Below are 23,491 nucleotides of genomic sequence, written 5' to 3'. Positions count from 1 at the left end.
AAACCTTCAAACAGGAGCACATTAGGTTTACATACAATACTGCGACCTTTTACAATTCTGGGTTCACCAAATGATCCATAGATAGTCTTTGGATGGCAGAGATCAACAGTACAGCTTTGTTTAAACTTCAGATGCAGCTCACTGAAAAAAAAACACACCCAAGCTTTTTCTCGAACTGAAACTAAAAAGCAGAAGTAGAGCTCAGCTCCACCCACACTCTGTCATCACTCCAGTACCATGAGCAGCTCCATTTCTTAAAGGTACATTTCTTAAACACCCATTTCTTAAAGGTACTCTCACATGACACCGGAGACACCTGGCTCCGAGAATTCTCTTCCACCGCCAGCGCAGCGTGAGGCCAGCGGGAATCACTACTGGTCTCCAAGAATGGTGTCCAGCCGTGCTGACCATCCGGGGGGATTGGGGGGGGGGGACTGATCCCGGCCAAAAGGCAAACACTTTGGGAGGATCACGACGCCAGCGATCCTTCGAGGGGGCGCTTGGGGGAGGTCTGCACTCCCACATTGAGATCAGGGCACCCTCTGTGAGGTCAGACTTGCCGCCGTCTTCGGGTCCCACACACCATCTCGGCCCAGGCTCCGATAAAATGTCCAAGTGTGGGAGAATCGCGGTGGGAGCAGCCGACGTGATTCCCACCGGTTTTCCCGCCTGAAATGACACAGTCATTTTTCGGGAGAATTCCGCCGGGTGTCTCTGGCGACACAGCCCTGGACAGTCCGTTCTGGGCTGATTTGGACTGGACACCCTCTGTGCCGTGAATCTTTTCAACTTTCTATCACGTGCTCAGGCGCCTGGAGTGGGCAACTTTCTGACTCAGATAGGGTCTCCGACTGTGATTAACCATATTCCTGGAAGAGTCATCACCTGACGCCCCCCCACCCCCCCCCCCCAACCCCCCGCCAACGCCCCAGCCGTTGTTGGCCGAAACATCCATCTTCCTGGCTTACGGCCTTGCTACACCAATCCGAAAGCAAAATGACTCATTACCCAATTGGATTTTGCTTGACTGTCGGTCGCACAGCCTTCTCCCTCTCTCGTTATTTCCATATCTGGTAAAGGGAACCGGTCAAAGAAAATTTAATAAAACACAATTGTTTTTTTTTGTTGCTGTGTGCAAAACAGTGACCTTCCATTCCTGGAGAGTCCTGGGGGGTTTGCGGCCCTGGACTCAGAGTGCCTGATAACAGAAAGTTTGCAGAGGCAATCGGGAGGGAGGGCAGTGGGAGTGCACCGAGATTCATTGGCTAACTCACTCAACGAGCTGGCAGAAAGGGGCTGGGCCGAATAAGCTGCTGCGGTAAAACCGATGATCGGACCTTATTCCAATTCAGTTTGATTTGCTTCCACTAGGTGGTGGTGTTGATCCAAAAACTCCCCCCCCCCCCCGCCCCCCACCCCCCACCTCTACCCCCACACCCCGCCCATCCTCATGTCAGATACCTCACACAAAAAAAAATCTTTATTGTCACAAGCAGGCTTACATTAACACTGCAATGAAGTTACTGTGGAAAGCCCCTAGTCGCCTCATTCCAGCGCCTGCTCGTTCGGGAACACAGAGGGAGAATTCAGAGTGTCCAATTCACCCAACAGCGGGAGGAAACCGGAGCACCCGGAGGAAACCCATGCAGACACGGGGGGAACGTGCAGACCCCGCACAGACAGCGACCCAAGCCGGGAATCGAACCTGGGACCCTGGTGCTGTGAAGCAACAGTTTTAACCATTGTGCTACCGTGCCGCCCACAATGTGGTCTCAGGGCACTGTGTTTTGGCAATATTTTGGCATACTTTTATCCTTTGGCTGCAAACACTAGAATGAAAGAATACAGACTGCGTGGCAATGCTTCAATGACGTTGACAGGGTGTGGCGTCAATTGCCTGTAGCACCTCTGCAAACTGGACTTACCCAGGCCTGGCTTGCATGGGAATGCCGTTGTGTTAATTCTGGCAGCCACTAATACATCCCAAGCAAACCTCAAGACAGCAAAAGTTTTCAGAGGGCTTCAGGGGACATGGAGGCTGGTGCAATTACCTGGGAAATCTGTGTGAATCCCACTGGACAATTACCTTTCAGGGGACTGGGACGGTGGAACGGGTCGGATGCCGAGTTTGTAACTCTGAGTCCTGCACTGAAAACCAGGCTGCTTGAATAGGGTCAAAACCCTCCCCCTGCCCGAGACACGCAGGCAGGAGCGGATTACTTTTCAACCACTCGAGATTGTACATGCAGGGCCATGAGATGCAGACAGTGTGAGGTGGGAGTGATGTTATTGCAATGTGCTCACGGTCAACCTCCCATTTGTCTAGAAGAAGGAAACAAATAGAAACTAACGGGGAAATAAGAAATAATAACTGTTTTTTTCCTTCTTGTCCTACCTCACGCCAAGCTCTGCTCCATAAGATATAGCAGCGGAGTTAGGCCATTTGGCCCATCGAGTCAGAGATGCCGCCAGACCAGCTGAGTTCTTCCGGCATTTTCTGTTTTTGTTACAGATTGCGAGCTCTCTTTAATTCTTGGAAACTTACTTCTCTAACAACCCCTTTGGCTAGCACGTACCCTGACATCCCCTTCCTTCTGAGACCCTGGTGTCAAATGTTATTCGATAACACTTCTGCGAAGTGCCTTGGGCCATTTCACTGCAGTAGTGAGGCTATAGAGATGCAACTTGATGCAGTTATTGTTGTTCAGGTGCCTGTTCCAGTCCAGTGGTTGTGTCAGTAACAACCACAATGGAGACAGCCTATGTGCCTCATCACTGGCTGAAGGGATTTTCAATGGATGGGAGCTTTACCTAATGTAATATCCATGTAATTAGCATTAATTATAATTCTCTGTGTTGAGGGAGGGTCATTCAGCATTAATAATAGGTTCAACGACAAGATCCCAGTCCTAATTACTGGGTCCAGGGAGCTGGAAACGCAGCCTGCTCACAATTTTGTTTCTAACCCGTGGGCATTAATCTCCTGCCGACAGTTTCACTGAATATCTCTGTCACAATCACTGACCCTCGATAACAAATGTCACATTTAGTAAACACAGAAAGAACTCCCATTTATTTAATGTCTTTCAGGAGTGCTGGACATCCCAAAGCGCTTCGCTCTCGTATGTAACAAAACAAAGAACAAAGATATGTACAGCACAGGAACAGGCCCTTCGGCCCTCCAAGCCCGTGCCGACCATGCTGCCCGACTAAACTACAATCTTCTACATTCCTGGGTCCGTATCCCTCTATTCCCATCCTATTCATGTATTTGTCAAAATGCCCCTTAAATGTCACTATCGTCCCTGCTTCCACCACCTCCTCCGGCAGCGAGCTCCAGGCACCCACTAGCCTCTGCGTAAAACACTTGCCTCGTACATCTCCTCTAAACCTTGCCCCTCGCACCTTAAACCTATGCCCCCTAGTAATTGACCCCTCTACCCTTGGAAAAAGTCTCTGACTATCCACTCTGTCTATGCCCCTCATAATTTTGTAGACCTCTATCAGGTCACCCCTCAACCTCCGTCGTTCCAGTGAGAACAAACCGAGTTTATTCAACCTCTCCTCATAGCTAATGCCCTCCATACCAGGCAACATCCTGGAAAATCTCTTCTGCACCTTCTCTAAAGCCTCCTCATCCTTCTGGTAGTGTGGCGACCAGAATTGAACACTATACTCCAAGTGTGGCCTAACTAAGGTTCTATACAGCTGCAACATGACTTACCAATTCTTATACTCAATGCCCCGGCCAATGAAGGCAAGCATGCCGTTATGCCTTCTTGACTACCTTCTCCACCTGTGTTGCCCCTTTCAGTGACCTGTGAACCTATACACCTAGATCTCTCTGACTGTCAATACTCTTGAGGGTTCTACCATTCACTGTATATTCCCTACCTGCATTAGACCTTCCAAAATGCATTACCTCACATTTGTCTGGATTAAACTCCATCTGCCATCTCTCCGTCCAAGTCTCCAAATGATCTAAATCCTGCTGTATCCTCTGACAGTCCTCATTGCTATCCGCAATTCCACCAACCTTTGTGTCGTCTGCAAACTTACTAATCAGACCAGTTACATTTTCCTCCAAATCATTTATATATACTATGAACAGCAAAGGTCCCAGCACTGATCCCTGCTGAATACCACTAGTCACAGCCCTCCAATCAGAAAAGCACCCTTCCATTGCTACTCTCTGCCTTCTATGACCTAGCCAGTTTTGTATCCATCTTGCCAGCTCACCCCTGATCCTGTGTGACTTCATCTTTTGTACCAGTCTGCCATGAGGAACCTTGTCAAAGACCTTACTGAAGTCCATATAGACAACATCCACTGCCCTACCTGCATCAATCATCTTTGTGACTGCGTCGAAAAACTGTATCAAGTTAGTGAGACACGACCTCCCCTTCACAAAACCATGCTGCCTCTCGCTAATACGTCCACACACTTCTACTTTCAAAGTCATTGTTGTCCTGTAAGGAGGCTGACAATTTACGCACAGCAAGATTCCACAATGAGCATTGAGATAATGAGCCCTGCGAAAGAGTGTCACAGCAAGTCTCCAACATGGACCTCAAGGAAAGTTTAAGGGACAGTGGCCCACAAAACTAATTGAGATGAAACTCTTTCATCAAACTAAAGAGACAATTAACACAGGTTCAACAAAGAAAGACTTGCATCTCTATGGCACCTTTAACAAACTCAGGATATCCGTCTCTACTTCCTCCGGGAGCGAAATAAATTCTGCATCGACTCTCACAAACTTCTACAGATGTGCCATAGAGAGCATCCTATCCGGCTGCATCGCACCCTGGTATGGCAACTGCTCGGCCCAAGATCGTAAGAAACTGCAGAGTGTGGTGAACTTAGCCCAACACATCACACAAGCTTGCCACCCTCACATTGATTCTGTATACATCTTCCGCTGCCTTAGGAAGGCAGACAGCATTATCAGAGACCCCTCCCACCCAGGCTTTGCCCTCTTCCAGCCCCTTCCATCAGGCAGAAGGTACAGACGTCTGAAGACCCGCACATCCAGACATAGGAACAGCTTCTTCCCCACAGCTACAAAACTCCTCACCGACTCCCCCTCGGACTGATCTGTTCCCTGTAAGAACACTATTCACGACGCCCTATGCTGCTCTTGCTCATGTATTTGCTTTGTTTGGCCCCTTGTTCCGCACTGTAACTAATCACTGTTTGTCGATGTACCATTTGTCAATGTTCCCTGTTGATTATTCTCTTTGTCTACTATGTACGTATTGTGTACGTTCCCTCGGCCGCAGAAAAATACTTTTCACTGTACTTCGGACATGTGACAATAAATCAAATCAAATCAAATTAAAATCAAATCCAAAAGGATTTTGTGGCCACTAAGATACTTTTTGAAGTGTGGTTACTGTTGAAATGTGGGAAGCAGGGCAGGCAATGTATACACAGCAAGATCCCACAGACAGCAGTGTGATCACCGGATAATCTGTGTTTTCGCCGATGTTGGTCGAGGGATAAATATTGGCCTGGGCGCAAATTTTACTTTCCCCAAGTAGCTTGGCATTGGACTGCTTTTCACTGCCCTGATTGGTTCACTTTTCTGTGCCCTGATTGGCCATTTGGTCAGACTGCCCTGATTGGCAAATGCGGGATTCCAAGGATGCCTTTGCGTGAAGTCAGTTTGAAGGTGTTTTCATGTGCGCACAAGGGTACACAATACAAGCTCGAAAGGAGTTGCTCATTTAACCAAACTGGTCCAGCTTGGGATAAAGGTCACTTTGAAGGAGGAGGCAACTTTAAACACAAAATGTTTGAGATAATCGGCAGTAACGATGTAGGTGCCATTTTTTGGAGATTACATGGGTGGTTCGTTTGGTACATGCTGAGGTGATTTATAGGAGTTACTGGGGGCAATCTATAGAAGATAATGAGGGTAACCTATAGAAGTTAATGAGGGTAACCTATAGAAGTTAATGAAGGTAACCTATAGAAGCTAATGGGGTATCAAGAGGAATTAACAGGGTAATTTTTCAATGTTACTGGGGTAATCCATAGGAGGTAACAGAGCAGTCTATAGACGTTACTGGGGCAATCTATAAGAGTTAATGGGGTAATCTATAGGAGTAAACGGGGGTAATCCAGAGGAGTTACTAGGGGTAGTCTATAGGAGCTAATGGGAGTAATCTATTGGAGTTAATGGGCATAATCTATATGAGCTCTGAGAGAACTCTATAGGAGCACCAAGGTAATCAATAGAAGTTACTGAAATAATCTATAGGAGTTGGGGGCAATATGTAGGAGTTACTGGGATAATCTATAAAGGTTACTGGGTGTAATGTATAGGACATTTGGGGGTAATCTATAGGGGTTATTGTGGACTACCTATTGGAGTTCATTGGGGTAATCTATATTAGCTCAGGGGTACTCCATTGGAGCGCTTGGGGTAATCTATCGGAGTTCCTGAGGTAAACTATAGAAATTGATGGGGGTAATCTATAAGAGTTACTGGGGGCAATCCATAGGAGCGGTAGGTAAAAACTATAAGAGTTACTGAGGGTAATCTATAGCAGCTAGTGGGGGCAATCTATTGAATCGCTGGGGGTAATCTATAGGGGCCACTTGAGACAGCCTATAAGAGCTAATGAGGGTAATCTATTGGAGATAATGGGGTAAATTATATGAGATCTGGAGACACTCTATCTGAGCTCTGAGAGCAATCTATAGGAGTTACTGAGGTAATCCATAGGAGTCGCTGGGGTAATCTATATGATTTCTGAGGGTAATCTATAGGAGTCGCTGGGGTAATCAATATGATTTCCGAGGGTAATCTATAAGAGTTACCAAAGTAATCTATAGGAGTGCTGGGGGTAATCTATAGGAGTTACTGGAGTAATCCATATGCACTCTGGGTGCAATCTATAGGATCTCTGGGGGAACAATAACAATGGGATTGCTGACACCCACCGTGGAATCACTCACACTCACCGTGGAATCACTCACACTCACCGTGGAATCACTCACACTCACCGTGGAACCACTCACACCCACCATGGAATCACTCACACCCACCGTGGAATCACTCACACTCACCATGGAATTACTCACACTCACCGTGGAATCACTCACACTCACCATGGAATTACTCACACTCACCGTGGAATCACTCACACTCACCATGGAATTACTCACACTCACCGTGGAAGCACTCACACTCACCATGGAATCACTCACACTCACCATGGAATCACTCACACTCACCATGGAATTACTCACACTCACCGTGGAATCACTCACACTCACCGTGGAATCACTCACACTCACCGTGGAATCACTCACACTCACCATGGAACCACTCACACCCACCGTGGAATCACTCACACTCACCATGGAATTACTCACACTCACCGTGGAATCACTCACACTCACCATGGAATTACTCACACTCACCGTGGAATCACTCACACTCACCATGGAATTACTCACACTCACCGTGGAAGCACTCACACTCACCATGGAATCACTCACACTCACCATGGAATCACTCACACTCACCGTGGAATCACTCACACTCACCGTGGAATCACTCACACTCACCGTGGAACCACTCACACCCACCGTGGAATCACTCACACTCACCGTGGAATTACTCACACTCACCGTGGAATCACTCACACTCACCGTGGAATCACTCACACTCAACGTGGAATCACTCACACTCACCATGGAATTACTCACACTCACCGTGGAATCACTCACACTCACCATGGAATTACTCACACTCACCGTGGAATCACTCACACTCACCGTGGAATCACTCACACTCACCATGGAATCACTCACACTCACCGTGGAATCACTCACACTCACCATGGAACCACTCACACCCACCATGGAATCACTCACACTCACTGTGGAATCACTCACATCCACTGTGGATTCACTCACACTCACCGTGGAATCACTCATACTCACCATAGAATCACTCACACTCACCGTGGAAGCACTCACATCCACTGTGGATTCACTCACACTCACCGTGGAATCACTCACACTCACCATAGAATCACACCCACCCACCGTGGAATCACTCACACTCACCGTGGAATCACTCATTCACCGTGAAATCACCCACACTCACCATAGAATCACTCACACTCACCGTGGAATCACTCACATCCACTGTCGATTCACTCACACTCACCGTGGAATTCCTCACACTCACCATAGAATCACTCACACTCACCGTGGAATCACTCACACCTGCCGTGTAATCACTCACACTCACCATAGAATCACTCACACTCACCGTGCAATCACTCACGCTCACCGTGGAATCACTCACATCCACCGTGGAATCACTCACACTCACTGTGGAATCACTCACACTCACCATGGTATACACTCACACTCACCATGGAAGCACTCACACTCACCGTGGAATCACTCACACTCACCGTGGAATCATTCACACTCACCATGGAATCACACACCATGGAATCACTCACACCCACGTGGAATCACTCACACTCAGCATGGAATCACTCACACCCACTGTGTAATCACTCACACTCACTGTGGAATCACTCACACTCACCGTTTAATCACTCACACTCACAGTGGAATCACTCACACCCACCACAGAATCACTCACATCCACCATGGAATCACTCACCATGGAATCACCCACCGTGGAATCACTCACACTCACCATGGAATCACGCACCATGGAATCACTCACCGTGGAAGAACTCACACTCACCGTGGAATCACTCACCGTGGAAGTACTCACACTCACCGTGGAATCACTCACCGTGGAATCACTCACACTCACCATGGAATCACGCACCATGGAATCACTCACCGTAGAAGTACTCACACTCACTGTGGAATCACTCACCGTGGTAAGTACTCACATTCACCGTGGAATCACTCACCGTGGAAACACTCACACTCACCGTGGAATCACCCACACCCACCGTGGAATGACTCACACTCACCGTGGAATCACTCACATCCACCGTGGAATCACTCACACTCACTGTGGAATCACTCACACTCACCATGGTATACACTCACACTCACCATGGAAGCACTCACACTCACCGTGGAATCACTCACACTCACCGTGGAATCATTCACACTCACCATGGAATCACACACCATGGAATCACTCACACCCACGTGGAATCACTCACACTCAGCATGGAATCACTCACACCCACTGTGTAATCACTCACACTCACTGTGGAATCACTCACACTCACCGTTTAATCACTCACACTCACAGTGGAATCACTCACACCCACCACAGAATCACTCACATCCACCATGGAATCACTCACCATGGAATCACCCACCGTGGAATCACTCACACTCACCATGGAATCACGCACCATGGAATCACTCACCGTGGAAGAACTCACACTCACCGTGGAATCACTCACCGTGGAAGTACTCACACTCACCGTGGAATCACTCACCGTGGAATCACTCACACTCACCATGGAATCACGCACCATGGAATCACTCACCGTAGAAGTACTCACACTCACTGTGGAATCACTCACCGTGGTAAGTACTCACATTCACCGTGGAATCACTCACCGTGGAAACACTCACACTCACCGTGGAATCACCCACACCCACCGTGGAATGACTCACACTCACCATGGAATCACTCACACCCACCATGAAATCACTCACACCCACCATGGAATCACTCACACTCACCGTGGAATCACTCACACTCACCATGTAATCACTTACGCTCACCATGGTATCACTCACACCCACCATGGAATCACTCACACTCACCGTGGAATCACTCACACACACCATGGAATCACTCACACTCACCATGGAATCACTCACATCCACCGTGGAATCAATCACATCCACTGTGGATTCACTCACACTCACCGTGGAATTCCTCACACTCACCATAGAATCACTCACACTCACCGTGGAATCACTCACACCTGCCGTGGAATCACTCACACTCACCATAGAATCACTCACACTCACCGTGCAATCACTCACGCTCACCGTGGAATCACTCACATCCACCGTGGAATCACTCACACTCACTGTGGAATCACTCACACTCACCATGGTATACACTCACACTCACCATGGAAGCACTCACACTCACCGTGGAATCACTCACACTCACCGTGGAATCATTCACACTCACCATGGAATCACACACCATGGAATCACTCACACCCACGTGGAATCACTCACACCCACTGTGTAATCACTCACACTCACTGTGGAATCACTCACACTCACCGTTTAATCACTCACACTCACCGTGGAATCACTCACCGTGGAAGTACTCACACTCACCGTGGAATCACTCACCGTGGAATCACTCACACTCACCATGGAATCACGCACCATGGAATCACTCACCGTAGAAGTACTCACACTCACTGTGGAATCACTCACCGTGGTAAGTACTCACATTCACCGTGGAATCACTCACCGTGGAAACACTCACACTCACCGTGGAATCACCCACACCCACCGTGGAATGACTCACACTCACCGTGGAATCACTCACATCCACCGTGGAATCACTCACACTCACTGTGGAATCACTCACACTCACCATGGTATACACTCACACTCACCATGGAAGCACTCACACTCACCGTGGAATCACTCACACTCACCGTGGAATCATTCACACTCACCATGGAATCACACACCATGGAATCACTCACACCCACGTGGAATCACTCACACTCAGCATGGAATCACTCACACCCACTGTGTAATCACTCACACTCACTGTGGAATCACTCACACTCACCGTTTAATCACTCACACTCACAGTGGAATCACTCACACCCACCACAGAATCACTCACATCCACCATGGAATCACTCACCATGGAATCACCCACCGTGGAATCACTCACACTCACCATGGAATCACGCACCATGGAATCACTCACCGTGGAAGAACTCACACTCACCGTGGAATCACTCACCGTGGAAGTACTCACACTCACCGTGGAATCACTCACCGTGGAATCACTCACACTCACCATGGAATCACGCACCATGGAATCACTCACCGTAGAAGTACTCACACTCACTGTGGAATCACTCACCGTGGTAAGTACTCACATTCACCGTGGAATCACTCACCGTGGAAACACTCACACTCACCGTGGAATCACCCACACCCACCGTGGAATGACTCACACTCACCATGTAATCACTCACACCCACCATGAAATCACTCACACCCACCATGGAATCACTCACACTCACCGTGGAATCACTCACACTCACCATGTAATCACTTACGCTCACCATGGTATCACTCACACCCACCATGGAATCACTCACACTCACCGTGGAATCACTCACACACACCATGGAATCACTCACACTCACCATGGAATCACTCACATCCACCGTGGAATCAATCACACTCACCGTGGAATGACTCACAATCACCATGGAATCGCCCACACTCACCATGGAATCCTTCACACCCAACATGGAATCACTCACACTCACCGTGGAATCACTCACACTCACCATGGAACCACTCACACCCACCATGGAATTACTCACACTCACCGTGGAATCACTCACACTCATCATGGAACCACTCACACCCACCATGGTATTACTCACACTCACCGTGGAATCACTCACACTCACCGTGGAATCACTCACTCACCGTGAAATCACACACACTCACCATAGAATCACTCACACTCACCGTGGAATCACTCACACACACCGTGGATCACACCCACCCACCGTGGAATCACTCACACTCACCGTGGAATCACTCACTCACCGTGAAATCACCCACACTCACCATAGAATCACTCACACTCACCGTGGAATCACTCACATCCACTGTGGATTCACTCACCGTGGAATCACTCACACCCACCGTGGAATCACTCACACTCACCATGGAATCACTCACACCCACCGTGTAATCACTCACACTCACTGTGGAATCACTCACACTCACCGTGTAATCACTCACACTCACTGTGGAATCACTCACACCCACCACAGAATCACTCACATCCACCATGGAATCACGCACCATGGAATCACTCACCGTTGAAGTACTCACACTCACCGTGGAATCACTCACCGTGGAATCACTCACCGTGGAATCACTCACCGTTGAAATACTCACACTCACCGTGGAATCACTCACCGCGGAATCACTCACACTCACCATGGAATCACGCACCATGGAATCACTCACCGTAGAAGTACTCACACTCACCGTGGAATCACTCACCGTGGAATCACTCACACCCACCATGGAATTACTCACACTCACCGTGGAATCACTCACACTCATCATGGAACCACTCACACCCACCATGGAATTACTCACACTCACCATGGAACCACTCACACCCACCATGGAATTACTCACACTCACCGTGGAATCACTCACATCCACTGTGGATTCACTCACACTCACCGTGGAATCACTCACACTCACCATAGAATCACTCACACTCACCGTGGAATGACTGACACCCGCCGTGGAATCACTCACACTCACTGTGGAATCACTCACACTCACCGTGGAATCACTCACACTCACCGTGGAATCACTCACACTCACAGTGGAATCACTCACACTCACCGTGGAATCACTCACACTCACCGTGGAATCACTCACACTCACAGTGGAATCACTCACACTCACCGTGGAAGCACACACACTCACCGTGGAATCACTCACACCCACCATGGAATCACTCACACCCACCATGGAATCACTCACACTCACCGTGGAATCACTCACACTCACCATGGAATCACTCACACTCACCGTGGAATCACTCACACCCACCATGGAATCACTCACACCCACCATGGAATCACTCACACTCACCATGGAATCACCCACACTCACCGTGGAATCACTCACACTCACCATGGAATCACTCACACCCACCACGGAATCACTCACTCTCACCGTGGAATCACTCACACTCACCATGTAATCACTTACGCTCACCATGGTATCACTCACACCCACCATGGAATCACTCACACTCACCGTGGAATCACCCACACTCACCGTGGAATCACTCACACTCACCATAGAATCACACCCACCCACACCGTGGAATCACTCACACTCACCGTGGAATCACTCATTCACCGTGAAATCACCCACACTCACCACTGAATCACTCACACTCACCGTGGAATCACTCACATCCACTGTGGATTCACTCACACTCACCGTGGAATTCCTCACACTCACCATAGAATCACTCACACTCACCGTGGAATCACTCACACCTGCCGTGGAATCACTCACACTCACCATAGAATCACTCACACTCACCGTGCAATCACTCACGCTCACCGTGGAATCACTCACATCCACCGTGGAATCACTCACACTCACTGTGGAATCACTCACACTCACCATGGTATACACTCACACTCACCATGGAAGCACTCACACTCACCGTGGAATCACTCACACTCACCGTGGAATCATTCACACTCACCATGGAATCACACACCATGGAATCACTCACACCCACGTGGAATCACTCACACTCAGCATGGAATCACTCACACCCACTGTGTAATCACTCACACTCACTGTGGAATCACTCACACTCACCGTTTAATCACTCACACTCACAGTGGAATCACTCACACCCACCACAGAATCACTCACATCCACCATGGAATCACTCACCATGGAATCACCCACCGTGGAATCACTCACACTCACCATGGAATCACGCACCATGGAATCACTCACCGTGGAAGAACTCACACTCACCGTGGAATCACTCACCGTGGAAGTACTCACACTCACCGTGGAATCACTCACCGTGGAATCACTCACACTCACCATGGAATCACGCACCATGGAATCACTCACCGTAGAAGTACTCACACTCACTGTGGAATCACTCACCGTGGTAAGTACTCACATTCACCGTGGAATCACTCACCGTGGAAACACTCACACTCACCGTGGAATCACCCACACCCACCGTGGAATGACTCACACTCACCGTGGAATCACTCACATCCACCGTGGAATCACTCACACTCACTGTGGAATCACTCACACTCACCATGGTATACACTCACACTCACCATGGAAGCACTCACACTCACCGTGGAATCACTCACACTCACCGTGGAATCATTCACACTCACCATGGAATCACACACCATGGAATCACTCACACCCACGTGGAATCACTCACACTCAGCATGGAATCACTCACACCCACTGTGTAATCACTCACACTCACTGTGGAATCACTCACACTCACCGTTTAATCACTCACACTCACAGTGGAATCACTCACACCCACCACAGAATCACTCACATCCACCATGGAATCACTCACCATGGAATCACCCACCGTGGAATCACTCACACTCACCATGGAATCACGCACCATGGAATCACTCACCGTGGAAGAACTCACACTCACCGTGGAATCACTCACCGTGGAAGTACTCACACTCACCGTGGAATCACTCACCGTGGAATCACTCACACTCACCATGGAATCACGCACCATGGAATCACTCACCGTAGAAGTACTCACACTCACTGTGGAATCACTCACCGTGGTAAGTACTCACATTCACCGTGGAATCACTCACCGTGGAAACACTCACACTCACCGTGGAATCACCCACACCCACCGTGGAATGACTCACACTCACCATGGAATCACTCACACCCACCATGAAATCACTCACACCCACCATGGAATCACTCACACTCACCGTGGAATCACTCACACTCACCATGTAATCACTTACGCTCACCATGGTATCACTCACACCCACCATGGAATCACTCACACTCACCGTGGAATCACTCACACACACCATGGAATCACTCACACTCACCATGGAATCACTCACATCCACCGTGGAATCAATCACATCCACTGTGGATTCACTCACACTCACCGTGGAATTCCTCACACTCACCATAGAATCACTCACACTCACCGTGGAATCACTCACACCTGCCGTGGAATCACTCACACTCACCATAGAATCACTCACACTCACCGTGCAATCACTCACGCTCACCGTGGAATCACTCACATCCACCGTGGAATCACTCACACTCACTGTGGAATCACTCACACTCACCATGGTATACACTCACACTCACCATGGAAGCACACACACTCACCGTGGAATCACTCACACTCACCGTGGAATCATTCACACTCACCATGGAATCACACACCATGGAATCACTCACACCCACGTGGAATCACTCACACCCACTGTGTAATCACTCACACTCACTGTGGAATCACTCACACTCACCGTTTAATCACTCACACTCACAGTGGAATCACTCACACCCACCACAGAATCACTCACATCCACCATGGAATCACTCACCATGGAATCACCCACCGTGGAATCACTCACACTCACCATGGAATCACGCACCATGGAATCACTCACCGTGGAAGAACTCACACTCACCGTGGAATCACTCACCGTGGAAGTACTCACACTCACCGTGGAATCACTCACCGTGGAATCACTCACACTCACCATGGAATCACGCATCATGGAATCACTCACCGTAGAAGTACTCACACTCACTGTGGAATCACTCACCGTGGTAAGTACTCACATTCACCGTGGAATCACTCACCGTGGAAACACTCACACTCACCGTGGAATCACCCACACCCACCGTGGAATGACTCACACTCACCGTGGAATCACTCACATCCACCGTGGAATCACTCACACTCACTGTGGAATCACTCACACTCACCATGGTATACACTCACACTCACCATGGAAGCACTCACACTCACCGTGGAATCACTCACACTCACCGTGGAATCATTCACACTCACCATGGAATCACACACCATGGAATCACTCACACCCACGTGGAATCACTCACACTCAGCATGGAATCACTCACACCCACTGTGTAATCACTCACACTCACTGTGGAATCACTCACACTCACCGTTTAATCACTCACACTCACAGTGGAATCACTCACACCCACCACAGAATCACTCACATCCACCATGGAATCACTCACCATGGAATCACCCACCGTGGAATCACTCACACTCACCATGGAATCACGCACCATGGAATCACTCACCGTGGAAGAACTCACACTCACCGTGGAATCACTCACCGTGGAAGTACTCACACTCACCGTGGAATCACTCACCGTGGAATCACTCACACTCACCATGGAATCACGCACCATGGAATCACTCACCGTAGAAGTACTCACACTCACTGTGGAATCACTCACCGTGGTAAGTACTCACATTCACCGTGGAATCACTCACCGTGGAAACACTCACACTCACCGTGGAATCACCCACACCCACCGTGGAATGACTCACACTCACCATGTAATCACTCACACCCACCATGAAATCACTCACACCCACCATGGAATCACTCACACTCACCGTGGAATCACTCACACTCACCATGTAATCACTTACGCTCACCATGGTATCACTCACACCCACCATGGAATCACTCACACTCACCGTGGAATCACTCACACACACCATGGAATCACTCACACTCACCATGGAATCACTCACATCCACCGTGGAATCAATCACACTCACCGTGGAATGACTCACAATCACCATGGAATCGCCCACACTCACCATGGAATCCTTCACACCCAACATGGAATCACTCACACTCACCGTGGAATCACTCACACTCACCATGGAACCACTCACACCCACCATGGAATTACTCACACTCACCGTGGAATCACTCACACTCATCATGGAACCACTCACACCCACCATGGTATTACTCACACTCACCGTGGAATCACTCACACTCACCGTGGAATCACTCACTCACCGTGAAATCACACACACTCACCATAGAATCACTCACACTCACCGTGGAATCACTCACACACACCGTGGATCACACCCACCCACCGTGGAATCACTCACACTCACCGTGGAATCACTCACTCACCGTGAAATCACCCACACTCACCATAGAATCACTCACACTCACCGTGGAATCACTCACATCCACTGTGGATTCACTCACCGTGGAATCACTCACACCCACCGTGGAATCACTCACACTCACCATGGAATCACTCACACCCACCGTGTAATCACTCACACTCACTGTGGAATCACTCACACTCACCGTGTAATCACTCACACTCACTGTGGAATCACTCACACCCACTACAGAATCACTCACATCCACCATGGAATCACGCACCATGGAATCACTCACCGTTGAAGTACTCACACTCACCGTGGAATCACTCACCGTGGAATCACTCACCGTGGAATCACTCACCGTTGAAGTACTCACACTCACCGTGGAATCACTCACCGCGGAATCACTCACACTCACCATGGAATCACGCACCATGGAATCACTCACCGTAGAAGTACTCACACTCACCGTGGAATCACTCACCGTGGAATCACTCACACCCACCATGGAATTACTCACACTCACCGTGGAATCACTCACACTCATCATGGAACCACTCACACCCACCATGGAATTACTCACACTCACCATGGAACCACTCACACCCACCATGGAATTACTCACACTCACCGTGGAATCACTCACATCCACTGTGGATTCACTCACACTCACCGTGGAATCACTCACACTCACCATAGAATCACTCACACTCACCGTGGAATGACTGACACCCGCCGTGGAATCACTCACACTCACTGTGGAATCACTCACACTCACCGTGGAATCACTCACACTCACCGTGGAATCACTCACACTCACAGTGGAATCACTCACACTCACCGTGGAATCACTCACACTCACCGTGGAATCACTCACACTCACAGTGGAATCACTCACACTCACCGTGGAAGCACACACACTCACCGTGGAATCACTCACACCCACCATGGAATCACTCACACCCACCATGGAATCACTCACACTCACCGTGGAATCACTCACACTCACCATGGAATCACTCACACTCACCGTGGAATCACTCACACCCACCATGGAATCACTCACACCCACCATGGAATCACTCACACCCACCATGGAATCACTCACACTCACCATGGAATCACCCACACTCACCGTGGAATCACTCACACTCACCGTGGAATCACTCACACCCACCATGGAATCACTCACACCCACCACGGAATCACTCACTCTCACCGTGGAATCACTCACACTCACCATGTAATCACTTACGCTCACCATGGTATCACTCACACCCACCATGGAATCACTCACACTCACCGTGGAATCACCCACACTCACCGTGGAATCACTCACACTCACCATGGAATCACTCACAAACACCATGGAATCACTCACACTCACCGTGGAATTACTCACACTCACAGTGGAATCACTCACACTCACCGTGGAATCACACACACTCACCGTGGAATCACTCACACCCACCATGGAATCACTCACACCCACCATGGAATCACTCACACTCACCGTGGAATCACTCACACTCACCATGGAATCACTCACACTCACCGTGGAATCACTCACACCCACCATGGAATCACTCACACCCACCATGGAATCACTCACACTCACCGTGGAATCACTCACACCCACCATGGAATCACTCACACTCACCATGGAATCACCCACACTCACCGTGGAATCACTCACACTCACCGTGGAATCACTCACACCCACCATGGAATCACTCACACCCACCACGGAATCACTCACTCTCACCGTGGAATCACTCACACTCACCATGTAATCACTTACGCTCACCATGGTATCACTCACACCCACCATGGAATCACTCACACTCACCGTGGAATGACACACCCACCATAGAATCGCTCACACTCCCCATGGAATCCTTCACACCCACCATGGAATCACTAACACTCACCGTGGAATCACTCACACTCACCATGGAACCACTCACACCCACCATGTAATTACTCACACTCACCGTGGAATCACTCACACTCACCATGGAATCACTCACACTCACCATGGAACCACTCACACCCACCATGGAATTACTCACACTCACCGTGGAATCACTCACGCTCACCATGGAATCACTGACATCCACCGTGGAATCACTCACTCACTGTAGAATCACTCACACTCACCATGGTATTCACTCACACCCACCGTGGAATCACTCACACTCACCATGGAATCACGCAGCATGGAATCACTCACCGTGGAAGAACTCACACTCACCGTGGAATCACTCACCGTGGAAGTACTCACACTCACCGTGGAATCACTCACCGTGGAAGCACTCACACTCACCATGGAATCACGCACCATGGAATCACTCACCGTGGAATCACTCACACCCACCGTGGAATCTCTCACACTCACCATGGAATCACTCACACCCACCGTGTAATCACTCACACTCACTGTGGAATCACTCACACTCACCGTGTAATCACTCACACTCACTGTGGAATCACTCACACCCACCACAGAATCACTCACATCCACCATGGAATCACTCACCATGGAATCACCCACCGTGGAATCACTCACACTCACCATGGAATCACGCAGCATGGAATCACTCACCGTGGAAGAACTCACACTCACCGTGGAATCACTCACCGTGGAAGTACTCACACTCACCGTGGAATCACTCACCGTGGAATCACTCACACTCACCATGGAATCACGCACTGTGGAATCACTTACACTCACCGTGGAAACACTCACACTCACAGTGGAATCACTCACACTCACCATGGAATCACCCACACTCACCGTGGAATGACTCACATTCACCATGGAATCACTCACACCCACCATGGAATCACTCACACCCACCATGGAATCACTCACACTCACCGTGGAATCACTCACACTCACCATGTAACCACTTACGCTCACCATGGTATCACTCACACCCACCATGGAATCACTCACACTCACCGTGGAATCACTCACACTCACCATGGAATCTCTCACACTCACCATGGAATCACTCACATCCACCATGGAATCACTCACACTCACCATGGAACCACTCACACCCACCATGTAATTACTCACACTCACCGTGGAATCACTCACACTCACCATGGAATCACTCACACTCACCATGGAACCACTCACACCCACCATGGAATTACTCACACTCACCGTGGAATCACTCACGCTCACCGTGGAATCACTCACATCCACCGTGGAATCACTTACTCACTGTAGAATCACTCACACTCACCATGGTATTCACTCACACTCACCATGGAAGCACTCACACTCACCATGGAATCACGCACCATGGAATCACTCACCGTGGAATCACTCACACCCACCGTGGAACCTCTCACACTCACCATGGAATCACTCACACCCACCGTGTAATCACTCACACTCACTATGGAATCACTCACACTCACCGTGTAATCACTCACACTCACTGTGGAATCACTCACACCCACCACAGAATCACTCACATCCACCATGGAATCACTCACCATGGAATCACCCACCGTGTAATCACTCACACTCACCATGGAATCACGCACCGTGGAATCACTCACCGTTGAAGAACTCACACTCACCGTGGAATCACCCACCGTGGAATCACTCACACTCACCATGGAATCACGCACCATGGAATCACTCACCGTGGAAGAACTCACACTCACCGTGGAATCACTCACCGTGGAAGTACTCACACTCACCGTGGAATCACTCACCGTGGAATCACTCACACTCACCATGGAATCACGCATCATGGAATCACTCACCGTAGAAGTACTCACACTCACTGTGGAATCACTCACCGTGGTAAGTACTCACATTCACCGTGGAATCACTCACCGTGGAAACACTCACACTCACCGTGGAATCACCCACACCCACCGTGGAATGACTCACACTCACCGTGGAATCACTCACATCCACCGTGGAATCACTCACACTCACTGTGGAATCACTCACACTCACCATGGTATACACTCACACTCACCATGGAAGCACTCACACTCACCGTGGAATCACTCACACTCACCGTGGAATCATTCACACTCACCATGGAATCACACACCATGGAATCACTCACACCCACGTGGAATCACTCACACTCAGCATGGAATCACTCACACCCACTGTGTAATCACTCACACTCACTGTGGAATCACTCACACTCACCGTTTAATCACTCACACTCACAGTGGAATCACTCACACCCACCACAGAATCACTCACATCCACCATGGAATCACTCACCATGGAATCACCCACCGTGGAATCACTCACACTCACCATGGAATCACGCACCATGGAATCACTCACCGTGGAAGAACTCACACTCACCGTGGAATCACTCACCGTGGAAGTACTCACACTCACCGTGGAATCACTCACCGTGGAATCACTCACACTCACCATGGAATCACGCACCATGGAATCACTCACCGTAGAAGTACTCACACTCACTGTGGAATCACTCACCGTGGTAAGTACTCACATTCACCGTGGAATCACTCACCGTGGAAACACTCACACTCACCGTGGAATCACCCACACCCACCGTGGAATGACTCACACTCACCATGTAATCACTCACACCCACCATGAAATCACTCACACCCACCATGGAATCACTCACACTCACCGTGGAATCACTCACACTCACCATGTAATCACTTACGCTCACCATGGTATCACTCACACCCACCATGGAATCACTCACACTCACCGTGGAATCACTCACACACACCATGGAATCACTCACACTCACCATGGAATCACTCACATCCACCGTGGAATCAATCACACTCACCGTGGAATGACTCACAATCACCATGGAATCGCCCACACTCACCATGGAATCCTTCACACCCAACATGGAATCACTCACACTCACCGTGGAATCACTCACACTCACCATGGAACCACTCACACCCACCATGGAATTACTCACACTCACCGTGGAATCACTCACACTCATCATGGAACCACTCACACCCACCATGGTATTACTCACACTCACCGTGGAATCACTCACACTCACCGTGGAATCACTCACTCACCGTGAAATCACACACACTCACCATAGAATCACTCACACTCACCGTGGAATCACTCACACACACCGTGGATCACACCCACCCACCGTGGAATCACTCACACTCACCGTGGAATCACTCACTCACCGTGAAATCACCCACACTCACCATAGAATCACTCACACTCACCGTGGAATCACTCACATCCACTGTGGATTCACTCACCGTGGAATCACTCACACCCACCGTGGAATCACTCACACTCACCATGGAATCACTCACACCCACCGTGTAATCACTCACACTCACTGTGGAATCACTCACACTCACCGTGTAATCACTCACACTCACTGTGGAATCACTCACACCCACTACAGAATCACTCACATCCACCATGGAATCACGCACCATGGAATCACTCACCGTTGAAGTACTCACACTCACCGTGGAATCACTCACCGTGGAATCACTCACCGTGGAATCACTCACCGTTGAAGTACTCACACTCACCGTGGAATCACTCACCGCGGAATCACTCACACTCACCATGGAATCACGCACCATGGAATCACTCACCGTAGAAGTACTCACACTCACCGTGGAATCACTCACCGTGGAATCACTCACACCCACCATGGAATTACTCACACTCACCGTGGAATCACTCACACTCATCATGGAACCACTCACACCCACCATGGAATTACTCACACTCACCATGGAACCACTCACACCCACCATGGAATTACTCACACTCACCGTGGAATCACTCACATCCACTGTGGATTCACTCACACTCACCGTGGAATCACTCACACTCACCATAGAATCACTCACACTCACCGTGGAATGACTGACACCCGCCGTGGAATCACTCACACTCACTGTGGAATCACTCACACTCACCGTGGAATCACTCACACTCACCGTGGAATCACTCACACTCACAGTGGAATCACTCACACTCACCGTGGAATCACTCACACTCACCGTGGAATCACTCACACTCACAGTGGAATCACTCACACTCACCGTGGAAGCACACACACTCACCGTGGAATCACTCACACCCACCATGGAATCACTCACACCCACCATGGAATCACTCACACTCACCGTGGAATCACTCACACTCACCATGGAATCACTCACACTCACCGTGGAATCACTCACACCCACCATGGAATCACTCACACCCACCATGGAATCACTCACACCCACCATGGAATCACTCACACTCACCATGGAATCACCCACACTCACCGTGGAATCACTCACACTCACCGTGGAATCACTCACACCCACCATGGAATCACTCACACCCACCACGGAATCACTCACTCTCACCGTGGAATCACTCACACTCACCATGTAATCACTTACGCTCACCATGGTATCACTCACACCCACCATGGAATCACTCACACTCACCGTGGAATCACCCACACT

At 49.5% G+C, this 23,491-nt stretch overlaps 1 protein-coding gene across 1 annotated transcript in view; it reads left to right on the top strand.

The window, feature by feature from the left end:
• The window catches only part of LOC140389538 (5-hydroxytryptamine receptor 3A-like), a 110,843-nt gene extending 105,470 nt beyond the window's left edge, over window positions 1–5,373 (top strand). The window contains exon 8 of the mRNA XM_072473734.1: window positions 4,274–5,373. Within this exon, the coding sequence (XP_072329835.1) occupies window positions 4,274–4,308 (35 nt within the window). The 3' untranslated portion in view covers window positions 4,309–5,373. The remainder of the gene's footprint in view (window positions 1–4,273) is intronic.
• Window positions 5,374–23,491: the final 18,118 nt, after the last annotated feature.

Source organism: Scyliorhinus torazame, chromosome 14 (genome assembly GCF_047496885.1).
Source record: "Scyliorhinus torazame isolate Kashiwa2021f chromosome 14, sScyTor2.1, whole genome shotgun sequence".
NCBI lineage: Eukaryota > Metazoa > Chordata > Chondrichthyes > Carcharhiniformes > Scyliorhinidae > Scyliorhinus > Scyliorhinus torazame.
Note: the sequence above shows the minus strand (reverse complement) of the source record. Positions and strands in the feature narration are given on the sequence as shown.